Source organism: Orcinus orca, chromosome 17 (assembly GCF_937001465.1).
Source record: "Orcinus orca chromosome 17, mOrcOrc1.1, whole genome shotgun sequence".
Lineage (NCBI taxonomy): Eukaryota > Metazoa > Chordata > Mammalia > Artiodactyla > Delphinidae > Orcinus > Orcinus orca.
Window position 1 is genome coordinate 55,141,737 of NC_064575.1, and position 19,191 is coordinate 55,160,927.

The window sequence follows — 19,191 nt, forward strand, 5'->3', positions numbered from 1 at the left end:
GGTCATATTCACGGATAATGGGTATTAGGACTTGAAGGTATTTTTGTGGGGGACACAATTCAACCCAGTACAGTAAACAACCAGCAAAGACTTTCCCCTACAAGAATCACCCCTTGGGGCTTCCCTGGTGGCGCAGTGGTTGAGAGTCCGCCTGCCGATGCAGGGGACACGGGTTCGTGCCCCGGTCCGGGAGGATCCCACATGCCACGGAGTGGCTGGGCCCGTGAGCCATGGCCGCTGAGCCTGCATGTCCGTAGCCCGTGCTCCGCAACGGGAGAGACCACAACAGTGAGAGGCCCGCGTACCGCAAAAAAAAAAAAAAAAAAAAAAAAAAAAATCACCCCTTGTACAGTATGTCTGGTATGCGTAACCAACTCTTCAGAAAATATCTTCTACTGGGTTATAGCATAGCTGCACGGTTAGGATGAACTTTACACATCCTCTGATGCATTCTAACTCTAAATGCAGGTGTGAAAAGGGCAGGAGAAATCAGAATTGATTTTTTTTCCTTTTTTTAAAATTGAAGTATAGTAGATTTACAATGTTGTGTTAGTTTCCGGTACACAGCAAGTGATTCAGTTATATATATATTCTTTTTCAGATTCTCTTCTCGTATTGGCTATTACAAAATATTGAGTGTAGTTCCTTGTGCTATATAGTAGGTCCTTCAGAACTGAATTTCTTTTTCCTCTGCACAGCCAGAGGAAAGTTGTTCTATGGAACTTGGAAGTATATCTTAGCCACAATAAATAAATGTTCTGCTACATAGAGGCTCACTGAGCATTGAGGCAAAGACCTAAATGAAGAATCCCAGCAATACACTGAGCTGAGCCATGAGGGACCTTATAAGTGAGAGACACCAAATGTAGGAATCCATTTGGTGCTTTATGGGAAGGTAAGGAATGCTGAAAGGCCCCAACTGAGGAACAGAATGAGCTGCTGGACCAAGGACAAGCCTATCCACACTGGCTACAAGTGGCAGGTGTGTGGCAGACAGTTCTTCCAGCAGATGTGAAAATCCGCCTTGAAAAGAAAAGACGAGGTGATCCTGAACCGGCATTAGTGGGTCCCATCTGAGTGTTTCTTAAAATAGTTGACAGCTGAGAAAGAGACTAAGGTCAAGACACACTCTGTAAGTTGACCAAGATGGATTCTAAGAACAGATTAGCTAGATCTTTCTTCATTAAAGTGACGAAAACCATGTCGGGAGCCTTAAAACACAAATGGACTGGTCTAATAAAAGTGACACAATAAAATGAAATGAAGTGTGCCCTGTGACTCTTGTGCCTACATTTTCTTGGGATGGTGTTCAGATCTTCTTCAGTACCAAGGGAGAGATTGCTGGTGGTCTGACCATGGCAGTGACCACCAGGGGGCAGAGTCCGCAGATGTAGGTGTAAGTTTGAGAGCCATACATTACTTCAGGAGCCAGATGCTTCTTCTGGAGACTCTGTCCAGGGCTTTAAAATATGCATGGAGAAAAAAGTTTTGAAAAGAGTCAGTGAAAATGGCTGACAAGGGAACTTGTTTCTTGGCAAGGAAGTTGTGGAGAAAATTGATATTTCTAGTTGGAAAATAAATCATGCCATAATGTGTTTAAATGTAATTTTTAAAGTTAATTTTCTGAGAAGACAATGTTCCCTTAATGTAAGACATTCTATATCAGACAGGATATAAACACGGCTGGGAACTGACAGGGTTAGAAATCTGAATAAGATACGGCAATGCCTCGTAATGAGAGGCAGGGTGAGTGTGGCATAATGAAGCAGCAAGTTGCCATGGAAACAAGCCGCTAAGTGGAATGTGGCCACATCGAGCACACCTACCACTAAAGAGAAGGGAAGGAGACACACTGGGTGGCCAAGAGTTCTCAGGAGGGACCGTGAGGGTGGTTCCACATGAACTATCTGGCCCTAGAAAGAAAGCCAAAGGCTGTCAAAAGCCACCAGAGGGAGGAATAAAATTCAAAGCTTATTGGGTATTTTGAACTTGGCCTTATTCTTTTGTCATTCATTTTTTGGTTCATTCCAACGAACACTGATCAAGTGCTTTCTGAACACCAGGCACTGTGCTAGGTAGTGAGGCTACGGAGAGCAATGAGACATAGTTCCAGGTCACAAGCAGCCTGCTGTCCTTGACTGCTCTCTGGATGGGCAAGACCTAAACACTGGCCTCATGTCCTGCTCTTGGGAATCAAGCTTCTCTCTGCCCTGTAGCTCTGGTCCGAATCTAGGGTGTCTGCCAAGTCTCCTTCCTGACGAGGTAGCATCCTTGCCACCCTGCCTAGGATTCCAGCTCCTCCTGAACTGACCTTCTTGGCTTCCAACCCAACCCCACGGCAGGTCCTTACACCTCCTGGCAGCCTTCTCTGCCCAGATATCCGTGCGCTCGTTCTGAACTCCTCCCACTGCCTCCTGCTGAGCTGTTTCAGAACTCGCCTGGAGTGTCCAACTCCTTTCAACATCTTGGTCCTCCCAGCTCAGTGCATCTTCTCCATGGGTTCTTGAATGCAGTCCTAGCCTTCACTTGGCATGCCTGTTCTTGGCTCTAGCTTTTACATGTGACACTCAATAGGGATGGTACAGTGACTCACAGTAAATGCTCACATTATAAGCTCTTCCCCAACCCCATTCCTCTATATATCAGTGAACAAAACCTCCAGCTTCCTCCAGTGGGACCCAGCACACCTCCTCCTTCTCTGTGGCCCCTGTTAAACTTCTTGTTCAGTTCTCAGTTATTTAATCCTTTTCTTGTCACCCTCCCCTTAAAAGCGTCCTTCTGTAATTACAGTGATCTCACCAGGCTATTTTAAAATCTCCCATGGCCTTTAGAATCTCATTCTGAATCTTCTTTTTACTACAAACCAGCTTTCCAGAGTAACTGACTTTTTGAGCCTGGCATTGATATTATCATCATATTATACTCATAACACTCATAATGTTTTATTGTCCACAAACTTCATTCAGTTCAAAGCAGTAAAGTAAGCAGGGCAGGTATTATCATTTCCATTTCATGGATCAAGAAATTGAGGTTCAGGGGCTTCCCTGGTGGCGCAGTGGTTGAGAATCTGCCTGATAATGCAGAGGACACGGGTTCGAGCCCTGGTCTGGGAGGATCCCACATGCCGCGGAGCAACTGGGCCCGTGAGCCACAACTACTAAGCCTGCGCGTCTGGAGCCTGTGCTCCACAACAAGAGAGGCTGCGATAGTGAGAGGCCTGCGCACCGTGATGAAGAGTGGCCTCCGCTTGCCACAACTAGAGAAAGCCCTCGCACAGAAACGAAGACCCAACACAGCAAAAATAAATAAATTAATTAATAAACTCCTACCCCCAAAATAAAAAAGAAATTGAGGTTCAGAGAGGTTAAGTGACTTTCCCCAAGCCACACGTTGAGAAGTGATGAAAACCACCTTCTCATTCCAAACCCCAGGCTCCTTGCCCATGTCATGTGTCCTCTGGTGCATGAAGCATAACTTTTGGGGCTCTGAGTCTTTGCCCACACCTCTCCCATCTTATTCTAAGAATCTTTCCTTCTTAGTGTTATACCATTGTACTCCAAAGAATTTCAGTAAAGAGAAATACCAACTCATGCCTTCAATTTCCCCTCTTTCATTAGCTCCATGGCATAAAGGTAGATTCTAGGATCCTACAACTAAGATTCAGAAACCTTCATTTTTTCCTTCTTTGACTACAGGAAGGAGGAGCGGGGGGGGGGGGGGGGGGAGGGGGAGGAGGAGAAGGAAAAAACAACACAAAAACCACAACAAGAAAATCCTTCTTTCAGGAACTCCCTTGAAATCCCACCACTGCCGGCATAGTTCCACTCCTAAGAATATTAGTAATTTTTTGACTCCTCTCCCCGTAACATTTTTATTATAAGCTCCCTGAGGGCTGTGTCTACATCTTCTTAATGTAAACCTCTCTCTCTCTCAGCAGACCTAGAGCCAGTAAATATTGATTGGAGGGGGCGTGCCATGTTCTTTTAGAAAAGAGAAAGCAAGTCTTGTTACTAGAATTCCCCAGACAAGAGAAGTCTTTAGAGTGAGTTGCATATAAGGTGTAAAGCAACTCTGAGTATTGTAAACCACTTACGAAAAGAATGCAGGCCTTGGGAGGAGGGGGAGTGGAGAATAAATAATTCCCAAATGTCTGCCTGCAGAGGGGTGAAAGCTCAGCCTCTGTGCACCGGTGCCTAAGCGCATCCTAGAGACAGAGTTTTGGGTGAAGTAGAAAAGAACAGCTTTACTTCTTTGGCAGGCAAAAGGGGACATCCCAGGCTCAGGCCTCAAAAACCATGTGTCCCAAACTGGGAGGATTTGGTGAGGAGTTTTTATAGCAATGATTCAGGGGCAGAGCAGCTGCTAAGGATCAGGGCGTGTGCAGGGCCTGCACTCCTTTAATCTGGCCTCAGGTGGTCTCCTCCCTTGTCTCTGCATCCCCTCCCTTCCCTGATTAGCAACTGTTCAAACCTGCCCTTTGGAAGGTCATGGAGGCTGGAGTCTATTCCCTACAAACAAGAAACAGGGGACACTGAAAGGCTTCCGTGTCCAGGAGCCCCACTGGGTCCTGCTCTGTTTCAATAAGGGCCTAAAAAACGGTATATTAATGATCCATTGAGCACATTTATAGAAATCTTAAGAAAGAAAATGCCAAAGGTTCTGTGTTCTTGTGGAGACTACATCCTACTCTAAGGCAAAAAGCAATGCTTGAAAAAGCCCTGATAATACTTCCTTACCCCGACAGCTTGTCACGGAAAACTCTGTTGGCCCCTAGAGCCACAATGGCCAGTCCCCAGTGAACCTCCATTGGCTGATGGCCCTGGCTGAGCCAACCTCTGCTCTGCTGCACTGTTCCTTTTCCTGGAATATACTTCCTCCTCTCCTCTGCCAGGTGTGACTGTCTTCATCGATAGGATTTTAAATCCTTTTCTTTCAGCGAGCCTTTCCAAATTCAGACGCTTTCCTTTAAATCCCCTCGGCCACAGTACATTAATTTCAATTCACCAAGCCCATCGTGAAGGTCTGTCCTGTGTAAATCATTGTGCTGGTGTTGTCTGGGGCACAAGCTGTTAAGAAACTGTCCCTGCCCTCAAGGAACTTACAATCATAATGCAGTTGCAAATATTTTGTATGACAAATATAACATAGTTATTTTATCGTGTTAGATTATTGTATAGGCCGAGTTAAAATGTGGGCAAATATATTTCACAACTGGCCATTTAGATTTTTACAAACTCCCCTGACACGCTACGGATAGCTCCTGAGATAAATGCCGTCCTGACACCTGAACACAAACAATGGTTTGCTGTAGTGTTGATTTTCATTCGTGAATTATTTCTCTCTTCTTCTCCATCACCATAATCTTCTTTGTCTTCTCTTCCCAAGATGAATTCATTGAGCACTTCTTTGTGTTACTCACTGGACTGTTGAGGGACAGTGGCAGCCAAAACTGAGGGGTTTGGTTTGTGTTCTATAAACAGTAGGTGTTTAATAAATGATAGATCCACTGCCTTTATTTCCTTTAACTTGTCCGCAGATATTCTCCAAAAAGAAGGAAAGGGAGAGAGTGGGTTTGACACAAAGAAATCTCATGAATCTATTGGTGCCTTCAGGGGGTTCGATAGTAGGTTAAGTGAGAAAGAAGGCTAAAAAAAGAGTAAAAGCAGGTGTAGGGGAGGGGCCCCGAGGAGAGGATGAATCTGACCTTCCATACCATCTCAGTTAATCCTTTCGCCTCTTCCCTGCCAAGGAAGTATTATGAATTGTTCCCACCTTAGCAAGGGGGAAACAGGCTCAGGAAGGTCAAGCATCTAGATCATCTGGTTCAAATCCAGCTTTGTGACTTTAAAGGCAGTGGCAGGCTGACACTCTTTCCCCCACAAGACGCTGTCTCCTCTCCAGTGGGCAGGCAGAGGGGAGAGAAAACACTGAGAGAAGAGGGTCCCAGGTGTAGCTGGCAGATGCTGACATTGGGACCTGCTGGATCCACAGGCGTCACTTGAGAGCCAGGCTCTGCGCATCCCCCATATTTCTGCTTGTGCCCCTGCTGACTGCTCACATGTGCCAGGACCCAGGGCCACCATGCCCACTGAGCCCTCCCCAGGCCTGTGCTAGTCCCTCACCCTGTCCCTTCTCTCACTCCGCCCTTCCGGTCTTGGCTTCCATGCTCCTCCAGCTGCCAAAGGAGCTGGCATTACCAAGCCTGGTGAGCTTTCCCACAGAAGGAGAAGTCAAGACTTCGGCAGTCTCTGGGCAGCACGCTGTTTATTATTTCATCATGACACTATTAGTAGTAATCCTACCTAGCCCGTGCTGAACACGCAGTATGGGCTTTGTAACCCTCACAGCATCCTTGTGCATTAGGAAGATACTATTATTCTCATCTTATAAATGAAGATGCTGACACTTAGTAAGATCAATTAAACTGCATAATAAAAAGGAGCTCAACTTCATTAGCGCTCAAGAAAATGCAAATTAAAACTCCAATAACTTTGACAAGAATCAAATTAGCAAAGTTAGTAAGTTGGACAATATCTAATGTTGGTGAGAATCTGGAGCAACAGAAACTCTTACACTCTGTTATGGAGGGCGTACGTTTCCACTTTGGAGGAGAATTTGCCAGTATCTAAGGGGAGAATGCGCCCACCTTCGGACCCGTCAGTTCCACCCCCCTTCACTCAAGGCATACATGTTAGGGAAGCACTCAGTGAGCACAAGGAAATAGGTACAAAAACGCTTATGGCAGTGTTGTTTATGATAATGGAAACAACCTAAATGTCTATCAACAGGAACATGGGTAAACAGATTATGGTGCGGTCATACAAGGAAATACCGTATAGCAATAAAAAGGATAACTAGAGCTAGACCTAGCAAAACAAATAACTCCCAAACATGCTGACTGCAAAAAAGCAGAAACCAAAGAATACATACCAACAAACAAAGAAAAAACCAACACATACTATATAATGCTTTTATGAGATTTAACCACTACGAAACAATGCTTAGAGATATGTACACATATAGCAAATATATAAAAGATGCATTGTACATGGGAATAAAACACCAGATTCCAGACACTGGTTACCTTGGGGGAGGAAAGGAAAATGAATAAAGAAGCACACAGGGCTCTTCAGCTGTACTGGTAAAGTTTTCTTTCTTAAACAGGATAATAGGTATATAAGTGTGATTACGTTAACTTTTTTGCTTTTGGTATGTTTTGATAAATTCATAATGTATTTTAATTTTAAGAATTGTTTTTTAATTTTAAGAATTGTTTAAGACCTCACAAATAGGAAATAGAAGTTTAGATCCCACACTTTTTTGCTTCCCAGTACATCATACTGCCCATCAGAGTAAGGAGTGAATATTTACAAAAAAAAAAAAAAAAACAGCTACTAATTCCATCTAGTCTTTGCACAGACCTTGAGAATGCAATTGTTTAGTGACAAAGGGACCCTTACTTTGTATACCAGAGGCAATCCTGAAAAACAAGCTATTAAATATTAATAGCTTGAATCATGTTTTTCCATTGCCTTAGGTCACTTATTTAGAACTATGTTTCTACAAACATTTTCATGACAAAGCCTAAGGAAAGCAACGTAGGGATCCCCACATTCATTTCAAATGATTTTGTTAATGTAGAATCCTGAGGCTATTTCATTCTCCCAAAGAGAGCCACCAAATACTAGACAATGAATCCGTTTCTTCATTTAAAGCCCCTTTACACTAAAATACTCCACAAAATTTATCCTTATTTTGTTGAAAGTTCTCACTTAGTTCATCAGTATCAATTCAGGAACTTAGCAGGAACTCCTTCATGTCCTCTGATAATTATCCATTGAATGCCCATCAGTTGGTGCTCTGGTAGGTGCTGGGGAAATAACAGTGGACCAGACAGCCCTGCCCTGAACGAGCTTTCAGTTTCCTGGAGGAGGCCAACAAGTAAAGCAGGTAGATACAGTACAGTGGGGTGTGGTGCTGTGACGGGGTATATGGTGGCCTTGATATGGAGGAACAGAAAGTGGGACTTAACCCTATGGTGTTGGGTCTGGGGAAGCCTCTGAGTGAGGGTGATATTTAAGCTGAATTCTAAATGATGAGTGAAAATTGGCTTCTAGTTAAAAAAGCAATTTCATTCTTTCTTTTCAGAGGATTCAGTCATCTTATTGTTGAATTTTTTCATCAACCAAAGTGGAGGAGAAAAGTCATATTTTAAGGTATCTCTTACCTGAGAAAAGAGACCTGTGATTCTTCCATAGATGTATTTCATCATCCTTTCTACTGTGTGTTCAAAACGAATCACAACTGAGTAAACTAGATTCCTACCATCCTTTGTCAAAAGTGTGACTACACCCCAGATCTAAGTGAGTAAGTCGGGGCAGATGTGTCTGCAGTGAGAACATAATTGCCCTGATTTTACTGCATGTTTTTAAAATCCCTCTTGGCCTAGTTACCCAGGAGAAGGAATATAAACTCAGCTTCTCTGCACACACAGAAGGATCAGAGCACAGACCAGGAAGCATAGGGGCCGGAAGGTATCACTGCAGCGTCTTTCAGCCACGTTGACTCCATTTAATTCCCTCAAATCCTGCATTCATCAGTGTAATTGGATTATTTGCTTTGGAGTTATTCTAAGGTGAGTATCCAGTTTGATTACATGGGGTTTGCTGAGGGACCGGATTTCCAGGAGTTGCGGAAGCAGATGTCTCTCGGGAAATTTTGAATCAAAACCAACCTCCCAGACTCCCCAGTCCCACTAGTTAAAAGAAGACACACATAACTCAGATAACAGGATATAAAATGAAGATCTAAATGTTTATTAATTACAATAAAGATCTAAATGTTTACAAATTACAATAGAATGTAAAATCACAGAGTTCGCTATTTTTAAACAAATGTAGCCATTAAAGAACTTTAAACAAGAAAGTGATTTTTAAAAATTCAAAGTAAGAAATCTGGTGTAAGCAAGGATGACATTTTAAAGTATCATCAGTGAATTTTCACACAGACTTTCCATCACAGTAATATTCACTTACATCTTCAATCTTACACAGCAACAAAGTCACAGTAAGAAAGACGGCAATTGCTTCTGAAGGGAAATCAAAGAAGCCTAGAGCGATTATTTTTTCAAAAGGATCTTGGGGAGTTGAAATAAGGCCTGCTTCTCCACGGGCTGACAACGTTTAACTGGGATGGGAACAGCAGCATCCTTTTCTCTGATTTTACCTTTGAACAGAATAAAAGGAACCCAGTGTAACATTCTCCCTCACAAAGAGATGCAGAACCCAAGCCTGACCCCCAAGAAATCCTATAATCAAAGTAAACATGAATCCCGCTCCTACAAATGCTGGTAATAGCATGTTACAGCGTTCAATAAAATGTCTTCCTCTTGCTAATCTTCCTCTGGATTTTTAACACAACCTTCCTGGATTGGAAAAATAGTTCCAATAGTCAGGAAATGACAACCAAGCTGCAACTGCTGGCTGTACGGCATTACTAAAAACTTAACAGCATTCAATAATGAAAGAGAACACAGCTGGGAGTACACAGGGCCCCATTATACAAGGCTCAGGGTTTATGTAAGGAAGCATAGGTTATCATAATGTAAAAACCTGCAATGCCTAACTGGGTTTGTATAAAACGAGTCCTTTGACAGACAGCGTCCCTAATTAACACAAACATCTCTCCGTGTCCATCTTGTCAACCTCCTCTGTAATCTTTTGCTGATTGCTACCTGCTGAAACATCTGAAAATGTATCACACATTAAAAAGAAAAAACAAAGCCATAGAGGCTAGTGAAATTGCAAAACTGGCAAAACATGTAGATTTCATGGAGTCAGTGGAAACGATGTTAGAGAAATGTTTAAATCACAGGAAAGCCATGGTGAAATAGGTACCTGGCAGAGCAGGACCAGAAAACAACTGGGGGAAAAAAAAAAAAAACAACCCAGAAAAAGAAAAAGAAAATTGACAAGGATGATGATAATACGTGCTTCAAAAAGAAAGACTTGAATGTCAAAAGAGAAAACAGATGAAGCACTCAAATGTTTTTAAATGACCACATCTATATTATTCTAAAACTGTGTGAAATAAGCTGTCAAATCATTTTCGTGAAAAATTATACCCAAAGCAACAGCATTCATTTTTCATTCCATTCTAAGTTCTAGAATATGGTTGCCTTTACAATACATAGATGCATTTCTTCCAGATAAAGTCCTAATCGGTTTATAAATTTTGACTATAAACTTGCACTCTCGGTTTTAAGTAGTGCCAGCCTTCCTCAATAACAGCCTCTCTCTGTGTTACCAGCCTCTCACTCATATTTGATTCTCTAGGCCTCTGTGCAATGTTTCCTGACGTCTCAGAGAATAAACCTCCAGCTAGCCCAAGGCCTTCTTCAGCCTGGAGGCCTCATCCAAGTGTTCTGCGTCAAGAGGTCTTTTGTCAGCCTGCCCTTTGGCTGAACTGTCCTTGAGTCTTAGGTCACTTTGAAGTCTTTGACCTTGACCGTGGACTCTTTAAACACTAAGGAAGAAAGAGATAATGCTAATTTCATATGCTGTCAGGGAGGGAAACTTTCTCTGCCCACTATCCCTTACTGACAGCACCTGGTTCAGGAGTGGGCCTGTTTCCTGGTCCCATGTGTGGCGTCTTCTTTTGTCCCTCTGGATTTCAGTGTGATGACTTCTCCCTTATAGGGTTCACGCTCCACGGGGGTAGGCGTGCAAGTCTGAAACAGAACATTTCATTTTTCTCTTGTGGCTTATTGACTTCTTGAATCCAAAGCTAAGTTCTGCTCCCTAAGTGAATTGTGAGACCAAAAACGAGCCCTGTGAATTATCATGTGCCTCCCATGCCCCGCCCTTTCACAGAAACTCCCAGCGACCTCGAGTACCCGCATTGCCCCACTCTGTCACTGGGGTTGATCTGCATCAGACAAAGGCCGAGGGAACACTTCCTAACAGTCATTCCTTCCACCGCAACTTTCACTGGGGCCTCTGCCATATCCTCACACATTCTGTTCTATAACCACCTTCCAGGCTTTTCCAACATTCTACCTCTTCTTGTAGTTTCAATTCTAGGTGTCTATATTCCCAGAGTGTTTTGTTGTACGTCTCCTAAGACTTTCAGCTTTTTGTTTCAGATTCTAGCAGTCTGTGTGTGTGTTTCCTCATTTTCCTGATAGTCCCCGCTTCCACAGCCTTCCACAGAATCTCCCATCTGGGACTATACCCCTTTGGTGGCCAACTGTGTAGCAGAACCCTGGATTCAGCTAGAGTTAGTTCAGTGCTTGAGCAGACTTTCGAAATCAGGACTTTCTAAACAAAGGGATTCATGAGAACTAAATCCTACTGTTTGTCAATGTGGACACAAATTCACTGGCAAGCCAAGTAATTGTAAACCACAGTGATTAAGGGCATGGGCTCTGGAACCAGCTTGCCTGGGCATGTTACTTAAAACTGTGCTTCAGCTGTAAACTGGGGATCGTAATAGCTCCTAATTTGTAGGGGGGTTGTGAGGATTAAATATACGTAAAGCATTTAGAATAACGCCTAGCATATAAAAGTTCCTAAAAAATAAATATGTGTGTGTGTACGTTTGTGTACATGTCTTATTTTGACCACCAAAACTAACGTATTGTAGTGATCAACCGTGTGGGCTTTGGAGAAAGGTAGCTCTAAGTTTGAATTCTAGCTTTGCCATTTACTGGCTGTAGGAAACTGGCAAGTTAATAAGCTCCTCTGGGCCTACTCACTCATGTATGAAATGCAAGGAATAAAACGTACCTCACAGGCACATGAGATTTCCCAGATACAAAGCATTTCCTTCATTCATTCAGTAGATATTTACTGAGCACACACAAGCCCCAGATATTTTGCAGAGGATAAAGCAGAGAACAAGACAGAGACCGTGTCCCTACAGCGGAATTTGAAGCACACTGATCACTTAGTGCCTGGGAAGACCCCTGCCCTCTGTGCACAAGTCCAAGCCTCTGTCCACTTTCTGTGTCTGGCTGGATGCTTTGCTGGACTTGCATCTTGGCTCGCTATCGACTCAGTCCTTTCCTTGACCCTGGATCCTGCCATCACCTTGAACACCGACATGGGGTAATGAAGCACCGACTTCCCGTGGCTGCCACCCAGTCCCTGGACATTGGAGTTACCTGGAGCCAATCCACACCTGAAACTTTAATTTAATACCCCACTCTCTGACCACATCCCCCGTTTCAGGTCTTTAGTCTCCATGTTTTTTCTTCTCCTGGTTTACTTTTCAAGCCCAACTGCATGTATGTACTTAAACCTAAGGTGACCATATAATTCATCATCCAAACTGGGACACTTCTGAGCGTGTAAAGGGAAGGATGTTGGTGGAAAGGAGATCCCTAGTTGGGCTCCTCTCCTCTTTGTGTCAGTTATCCTGGCCAGAGCTCAGTTTCCCTCATCCTCTCTTGTTCTGCTTCACCACTGATCTGCTCCCCAGGTTGCACTTCAGGAAATATTCAGGAATATTATATCCTGAATAAATATCTGCACTTTGCACTTTGTCTAAGAATCCCCTTGCGGCCGCTCAGTCACTGTACTAGCAATGCCACGAGGCCCCTCTTAGCCTGGCTGGTCACTCTGGTCGCACTGCCCATCAAATGTCTCTGACCTGACTGGCCAGGTCTCACGTGCACACAGCCTTCCTCTTCATCTGCTGCTGAGGCTCGGGACAGGCAGGGACCGATTTCCCGCCAGGATGGCTATGGGCTGTCAACCACTCCTGCCCACACCGCACCCTCAGACAGACTGGCCCTCTCTGGGGAGGCTTCTGCTGCCCCACACTTCACAGTCTTCCCCTTTATATACAAGTTGACAGGAATCAAAGACAATTTAAGTTCTGGTCTCAAGCCTTGCAGTACTTTCAACCTTTTAATCTTTTCTTATCCTTAGATGTGGTTACATAAGTTCTTTAACGCTAGACCCAGGTCTTGTCCATCTTTGTACTGTCTATTGCCCCTGGCATTGTACTCTATATACATTTTAGAACCTCAATAGATGTTCACTGTGACGAAATGGAAAGGTGATGGCACTTGTTCCGCAGAATGTTAAGCCTTCCCTGCATTATGCCAGAGTTCGGCTGCACATGTTTTCTAAGCAGACTTATGCTGCAGCTCTCAGGAAAAGTAGTCACGTGGCTTCTCTCTAGTGGCAAATGGAAAATCTCCATCTCGACTGTGACGTGCCCAGCCCTGACATGGGCATCAGCATCTGGTACAACCAGTGCATAACGCTCAGAGGTTATCCTAGTGGTTGGGTCCAAAGTGGGCTTCTTTCCCAGGTATCCAGGATGAGTACAGTGATGACAGGGACACCATCCTGAGTCTCCCAACTAAATGCATACCTATTTCTTTTTTTTTTTTTTTACTTATTTATTTATTTTTGGCTACGTTGGGTCTTCGTTGCTGCGTGCGGGCTTCTCTAGCTGCGGCGAGCGGGGGCTGTTCTTCGTTTTGGTGTGCTGGCTTCTCATTGCGGTGGCTTCTCTTGTTGAGGAGCACGGGCTCTAGGTGTGCAGGCTTCAGTAGTTGTGGCACGTGGGCTTCAGTAGTTGTGGCTCATGGGCTCTAGAGTGCAGGCTCAGCAGTTGTGGCGCATGGGCTTAGTTGCTCCGCAGCATGTGGGATCTTCCCGGACCAGGGCTCAAAGCCGTGTCCCCGGCATTGGCAGGTGGATTCCTAACCACTGCGCCACCAGGGAAGTCCCTGTATACCTACTTCTTAGAGGACATTAATGCAGCATAAAGCTCACAGAAAGACCAGGATGAAGTATCAGAGGGTTCTGGGTTGAACAAAGTAAGCAGGTCTCTTCTCTTCTTCGTGTTCTAGTTTTCATCTGATCTCACTGGTCAGCTTCCTCAGGCTCCTTTGCTGGCTCCTCCCCTCAGCCTCTGAAGGTTGGCAGCCCCAGAGCTCTTTCTCAAGTCCCCTCTCTTCTCTGTCTACAGTCTCTCTGGTGGCCTCAGACTTGTGTTTTTAAATAAATGTAGATGCCAGGATTCTTAAATTTTATGTCCAGCCCCAATGCCTCCCAATTTCCAGACTCCTTTATCCAAGTGGCTAACTGACCTCTTCACAGGGAGGTGTAATTAGCATCTCAAACAGAACTAGAACTTAAGCACCACAAACTATAGTTGAAAGAGAAGTAGGATTAAAACTCTTTGAGCCCAGGGACTGCTGTCTTAGTTACACCTGTACCCCCGGCACCTGGAATATGGAATTGTATCTGGTGCTTAACAAACATTTGTTAAATGAAAGATTTCTTGACCGTAGGACTTCTTAGAACTTTTTAGATGATATTGGGCAACAGAATCACCTGAGGGTAGCATTATCTAAGATCACTTGAAAGCTTTTTTAAGGAGCACCTAAAAGAGACTAGGATCCTGAGCGCACACCTTCGGAAGACTGATCTGGGTGGTGACATTTTTTTCCCCCAGTACAGGCTGGCCAAAATTAGATGATCACACCCCACCAGTTCTTCCCATCTTGATGGGTTTACAATCAAATAGAAAGGTTTGAGGGTAAAACACTGTGAGGGGCTATCCTAAGTAATACGGGAAACATGGATGGCACCTCACCCAGCAGCGTGCTGGTGGTCTACTTAGGTAGATGGGAGTTCAATTTGAGTTCATAGTATTTAATGATGATTGTCACTGTGGTGAGTTCATAGACAAAAATGGGAATTATATTGCAATATGAAGTGCTATGACTAAATATTAATTGCAATCACTATACCCGCATGATTGCAGAAATGTTTTTGGTTAGCTGATCAGGGAAAAGAGGAAGCTTAAAATTGATAGAAAATTTACCTGTATTGTCTGCAGAGAGTAAAATGCTAGGATGCTAGATTTTTCTGAGATTTTTAAGACCATAGACAAGAATCCTGAACCCCAAGAAGTTACTAATACAATGTTGATCATGGAGGCTAAGATACTAAAATAGCGATAAAGACAACAGAACTTCCAAATACCAAACAGCAGACACTGACGTAACACCAACAGTCCAAATGAGCAGCGACTCCCTGAGAACGAAATCCATGCCTGGCTGGTGAATTTACAGGTAGGTGTTCAGTACCTGGTGAACTTCAAGGTTCTTAGAGGTCCTCACGGGACTGAGCTCTCCAGGGGACTATGATTCACTAGATTCAACAGAGGTGATCTATAACAATGAAAATCTGCATTTTGATGTTTTACAATCCACCAAATGTTTCCACTTAATCCTCAAAATACCCTGCGAGCTATTTCTCAAGAACAATGTGAGCACATAATTTGGTCATCAATAAGTATTTACTGGATGAACACTGAATGGTTAGATAAAACATGGAAAGAGAGTACTTACCAAGTCCCTGTATACAGTGATGTACCGGTAAATGTTGACAACCCACCTTCCCCTTTTCTCATCACTCCTAAAGCCCTGATTTATAGCACTTGCCTATTTCTGTTGTGTAAATGCTCTCACCATGGCTGATTTCAAGCTACTGACATCACTGAATGAGGAGGCAGGAAGGGATACATACAAGGGTCTCTCATAGCCAAAATGAGCTGGCTCCAACATATGCATGGCCTTTTGCAATTACTAGCAAGCAATCCGAGGAAATCAGAATTACGTGGCAGCTGACGATATGAAAGTATTTTCTCTGGGCCACCACATTGAGAAAGACATTGATAAACTGTTATTTCGGAAATGGAGAACACCCATTTCAAGGACTAGATCAGCCATCCATTTAATTTTATCTTATCTAAAAGGCAAATTACGCTTATGGTTGCAAAGGCACAAGCCAGTTTAAAAGCTTTGGCGCAGTATTCTGAAACCATGCATTACTCCATGAAGCTATCCCTGCTTCTCTAGAAGATGCAATGTGACCCTAATTTTCCAAAATAGATTGGGTTGCTTATTACTGAAAAAAGAGAAAAAGGGATGACTTGAAGAATGTCTGTGCTTCCAAATTTTGGTAAAAATTATAATACTCTAAACACACAAAAATTCTAGGAATAATAAACCATTTGAGTTTAAAAAGGTTTTGTTTTTGTTGTTTTTGGTAAAGAAGGAACAGTATGTAAGTTGATTTTCTTCTTTCAAAATGTACTTGAACACCCAAGTTGCTGTTACAGTGGCCCTCCATGTGCACAGTTGGGTGAATACACGGATAGAGAGGGCCAACAGTATAAGGGACTTGAGCAGCTGTGGATTTTGGTATCTGCAGATACTGAGCACCTAACCCTATGGATACCGAGGGACCATGTACTGTTTTTCCTTCCTCTTATATTTTTCTTTCCTAAATCCCCCAACACGCTTCCTTAAGTGACTTTTTATATTGAATTGAAATATGTATTTTATTATGTAACATATATCAAATAAATTTTGATGTTTCATCTTCTAATTTAAATTTTCCCCCTTAATGATTCCCTGTTTAAATATTAAAATAAAGTAACAATTCCCTGAAGCTGTCAAATTGCATTAAAATGTCATTTCTCTCCTTTGAAATTCCTCACGATATCCGTTAACAGTGATAGCTGCACAGCATGATGCCAAGTTTCACTAAGTAATAAAATCGTGGATAAGAATCAAGTTCACAGACAACCCCACTGTTTGGGATGAGGCAAGAGGCAATCTTCTGTGTAAATTTATTTCGAGTCCTTTCTATGACCTCTGAAACTACAGTCTTTGCTCCTTCCATTTGCAGTTTGTTTATTTATCAAACGTCTACTACATAGGAAGTACTGGGAATAAAAAATAAGTTCCTCGAAGAACTAACGTTCTAGCCAGGAGACCAGCTGAGTTCTGGGACTGACAAACACTGGCGTGTCTCTACAATCTGTGCTTTGGAGTCCAGAGTGGTAAGTGATTATTTTCTTGGGAAGGATAACAGGATAGCAGGAGAAATGGTATGGGCCTTTCCTGCTTGCCTTCAAACTCTTATCCTCACTTACAAAGAAATCTGAATGTTTCAAATGAAAACCAAAGTAAGAGCTCTAATTACCTCATGTGAATTTAAAATCTAGGATTCCTAACAACTCTTTTTCTTAACTTTAACGTAATATTTTTCTTCTATAAAATTATCTTTGCCTGATGGAGGAAAAAAGGTCTGAAACATCTCCACACAGTCCCCAAACCTCATTTTATTCATTTTATTTGATACTTTTTCCACATCAACACTTTTTAAAATAATGCATTCCCCATGATTTGAGTTTCACAATCATTTTCTTCTCCTTTCTTGCTCTACAGAGGTCTCATGTACAGCGGGAATCAGAAAGGCCTTATCACACACCCTGGCTCTTACGTTTACTTACCGCTCAGCCCAGGGAAAGTTACTTAATCTTGCTGAGAGTCAGTTTTCTATTCTGTAAAATGGGGATGATAATATCTCCCACATGGCTTGTTGTGCAGGTTAGGTAAAATAATAAATATAAATTACACCAAATACACTGCCTGGCAGATAGTAAGTGCTCAGAACAATATATTATAATACAACTATTACTTACTGCTATTGTAAAAACAATAATACCTAACTAGAATACCTAAAAAGTTGGTATCAGAAGAAAATATTGAGAAACTAACTCACAAAATTGAGAGTGAACTCCTAAAAAATGATGTTAGCATTAATTTTGCCAATAAAATACCCAACAACGATTTGAAAAGGAGAACTGATGAAGCCAGTCATTCAGTGATCTCGGCATGTTTTCCCTACAAGAGGAAGACTTAGGCAAAGTCAGTCCTTTAAATACAGTCTGTCAGGGGTTCCCAGTTAGTCTAGTGTCCCTGCTGGTGGGCAACTGGTACTGACAGCCAGGAGCAGGCTCGTCCTGGATCCACTTCAAGCGTCACATGATCCATCACCCAGTACTATCTCTTCTAAGTCAACGCTTATCTGTTCATCCCTTGGATTCTACAAGTGTCATGAATGAACTAGCTGCCATCAAGGCCTCTCACTTAGATTTTTTTCCCCAAACCTAGAATAATTTATCTCCCATTAACTCATTTAACTCAATCTTTATGGTTTACGTTATATGGTTTATTGCTTAAGTATATAGCTTTTGTAGTCAGATAACCGGAGTTTACGTTTTGGTCCTGCCATATACTAGCTGTGTGACATGACCAAGTTTCTTAATTTCCTGAAGCTTCAGTTTCCTAATATTTAAAGTGGGGGGGCTTCCCTGGTGGCGCAGTGGTTAAGAATCCGCCTGCCAATGTAGGGAACATGGGTTCGAGCCCTGGTCTGCGAAGATCCCACACGCGAAGCAACGAAGACCCAATACAGCCAAAAGTAAATAAATAAATAAATAAATAAATAAAGTGGGGAAAATAATACTCCCTCGCTCACAGGGTTGTTACAGTGACAGAGCCCCTAGCATTGTGCCTTGCCTTCAGTAAAAGCTCAGTAAATGTTAGTATTGCTGTTATTTACCATGTGATGTTTAGAAATACATGGAAACCTTATAGTCTCTACCTACCTGTCACCTGTCAGTGTCAATATTTACAAATTAACTCCCAGCAAAATAAATTGCAACCTTAAATATTTTGACTGAAGTACAGTATATAAAGAAATGTCATGAAGAACCTAGGGGTAAGACAGGAATAAAGACACAGACCTACTGGAGAACGGATTTGAGGATATGGGGAGGGGGAAGGGTGAGCTGTGACAAAGCGAGAGAGTGGCATGGACATATATACACTACCAAACGTAAGGTAGATAGCTAGTGGGAAGCAGCCGCATAGCACAGGGAGATCAGCTCGGTGCTTTGTGACCAGCTAGAAGGGTGGGATAGGGAGGGTGGGAGGGAGGGAGACGCAAGAGGGAAGAGATATGGGGACATATGTATATGTATAACTGATTCACTTTGTTATAAAGCAGAAACTAACACACGATTGTAAAGCAATTAAACCCCAATAAAGATCTTAAAAAAAAAAAGAATTGTAGCATCCTGAGAATTTAAAGCATTCTAGAGCACTTGTTTACTTAATCAAAGCTTTAGGAAGTGGTTAAAAAAAAAAAAAAGGATGAATCTTATCTAACAAACTCTGAGAATCCACAAGCAAAAAATTTTCACAAGACTTTAGAGGAGAAATCAAAGAGACTACAAGACCCAAACGAAATGAATCGGAAACCAGCCAGAGAACTTTGGAAAAAGAGAAGTATATTTTAAAATGGAAAG

At 42.7% G+C, this 19,191-nt stretch overlaps 1 protein-coding gene across 4 annotated transcripts in view; it reads right to left on the reverse strand.

Annotated features, from left to right (window-relative positions):
- DPYS (dihydropyrimidinase) overlaps positions 1-19,191 on the reverse strand; it is a 101,026-nt gene that overhangs the window by 3,595 nt on the left and 78,240 nt on the right. For 2 of the 4 annotated variants that reach the window (XM_033411269.2, XM_033411256.2), the window contains 2 exons: positions 10,608-10,729; positions 8,974-9,225 (listed from right to left, as the gene is read on the reverse strand). The exons of 1 other annotated variant lie outside the window; for it this stretch is intronic. In XM_033411269.2, coding sequence (XP_033267160.1) covers positions 10,613-10,729 — 117 coding nt within the window. In that variant the 3' untranslated portion in view covers positions 8,974-9,225; positions 10,608-10,612. Of the gene's footprint in view, positions 1-8,973; positions 9,226-10,607; positions 10,730-19,191 lie in introns of those variants that run through there. One more of the 4 variants, XM_033411268.2, reaches the window with a different exon arrangement.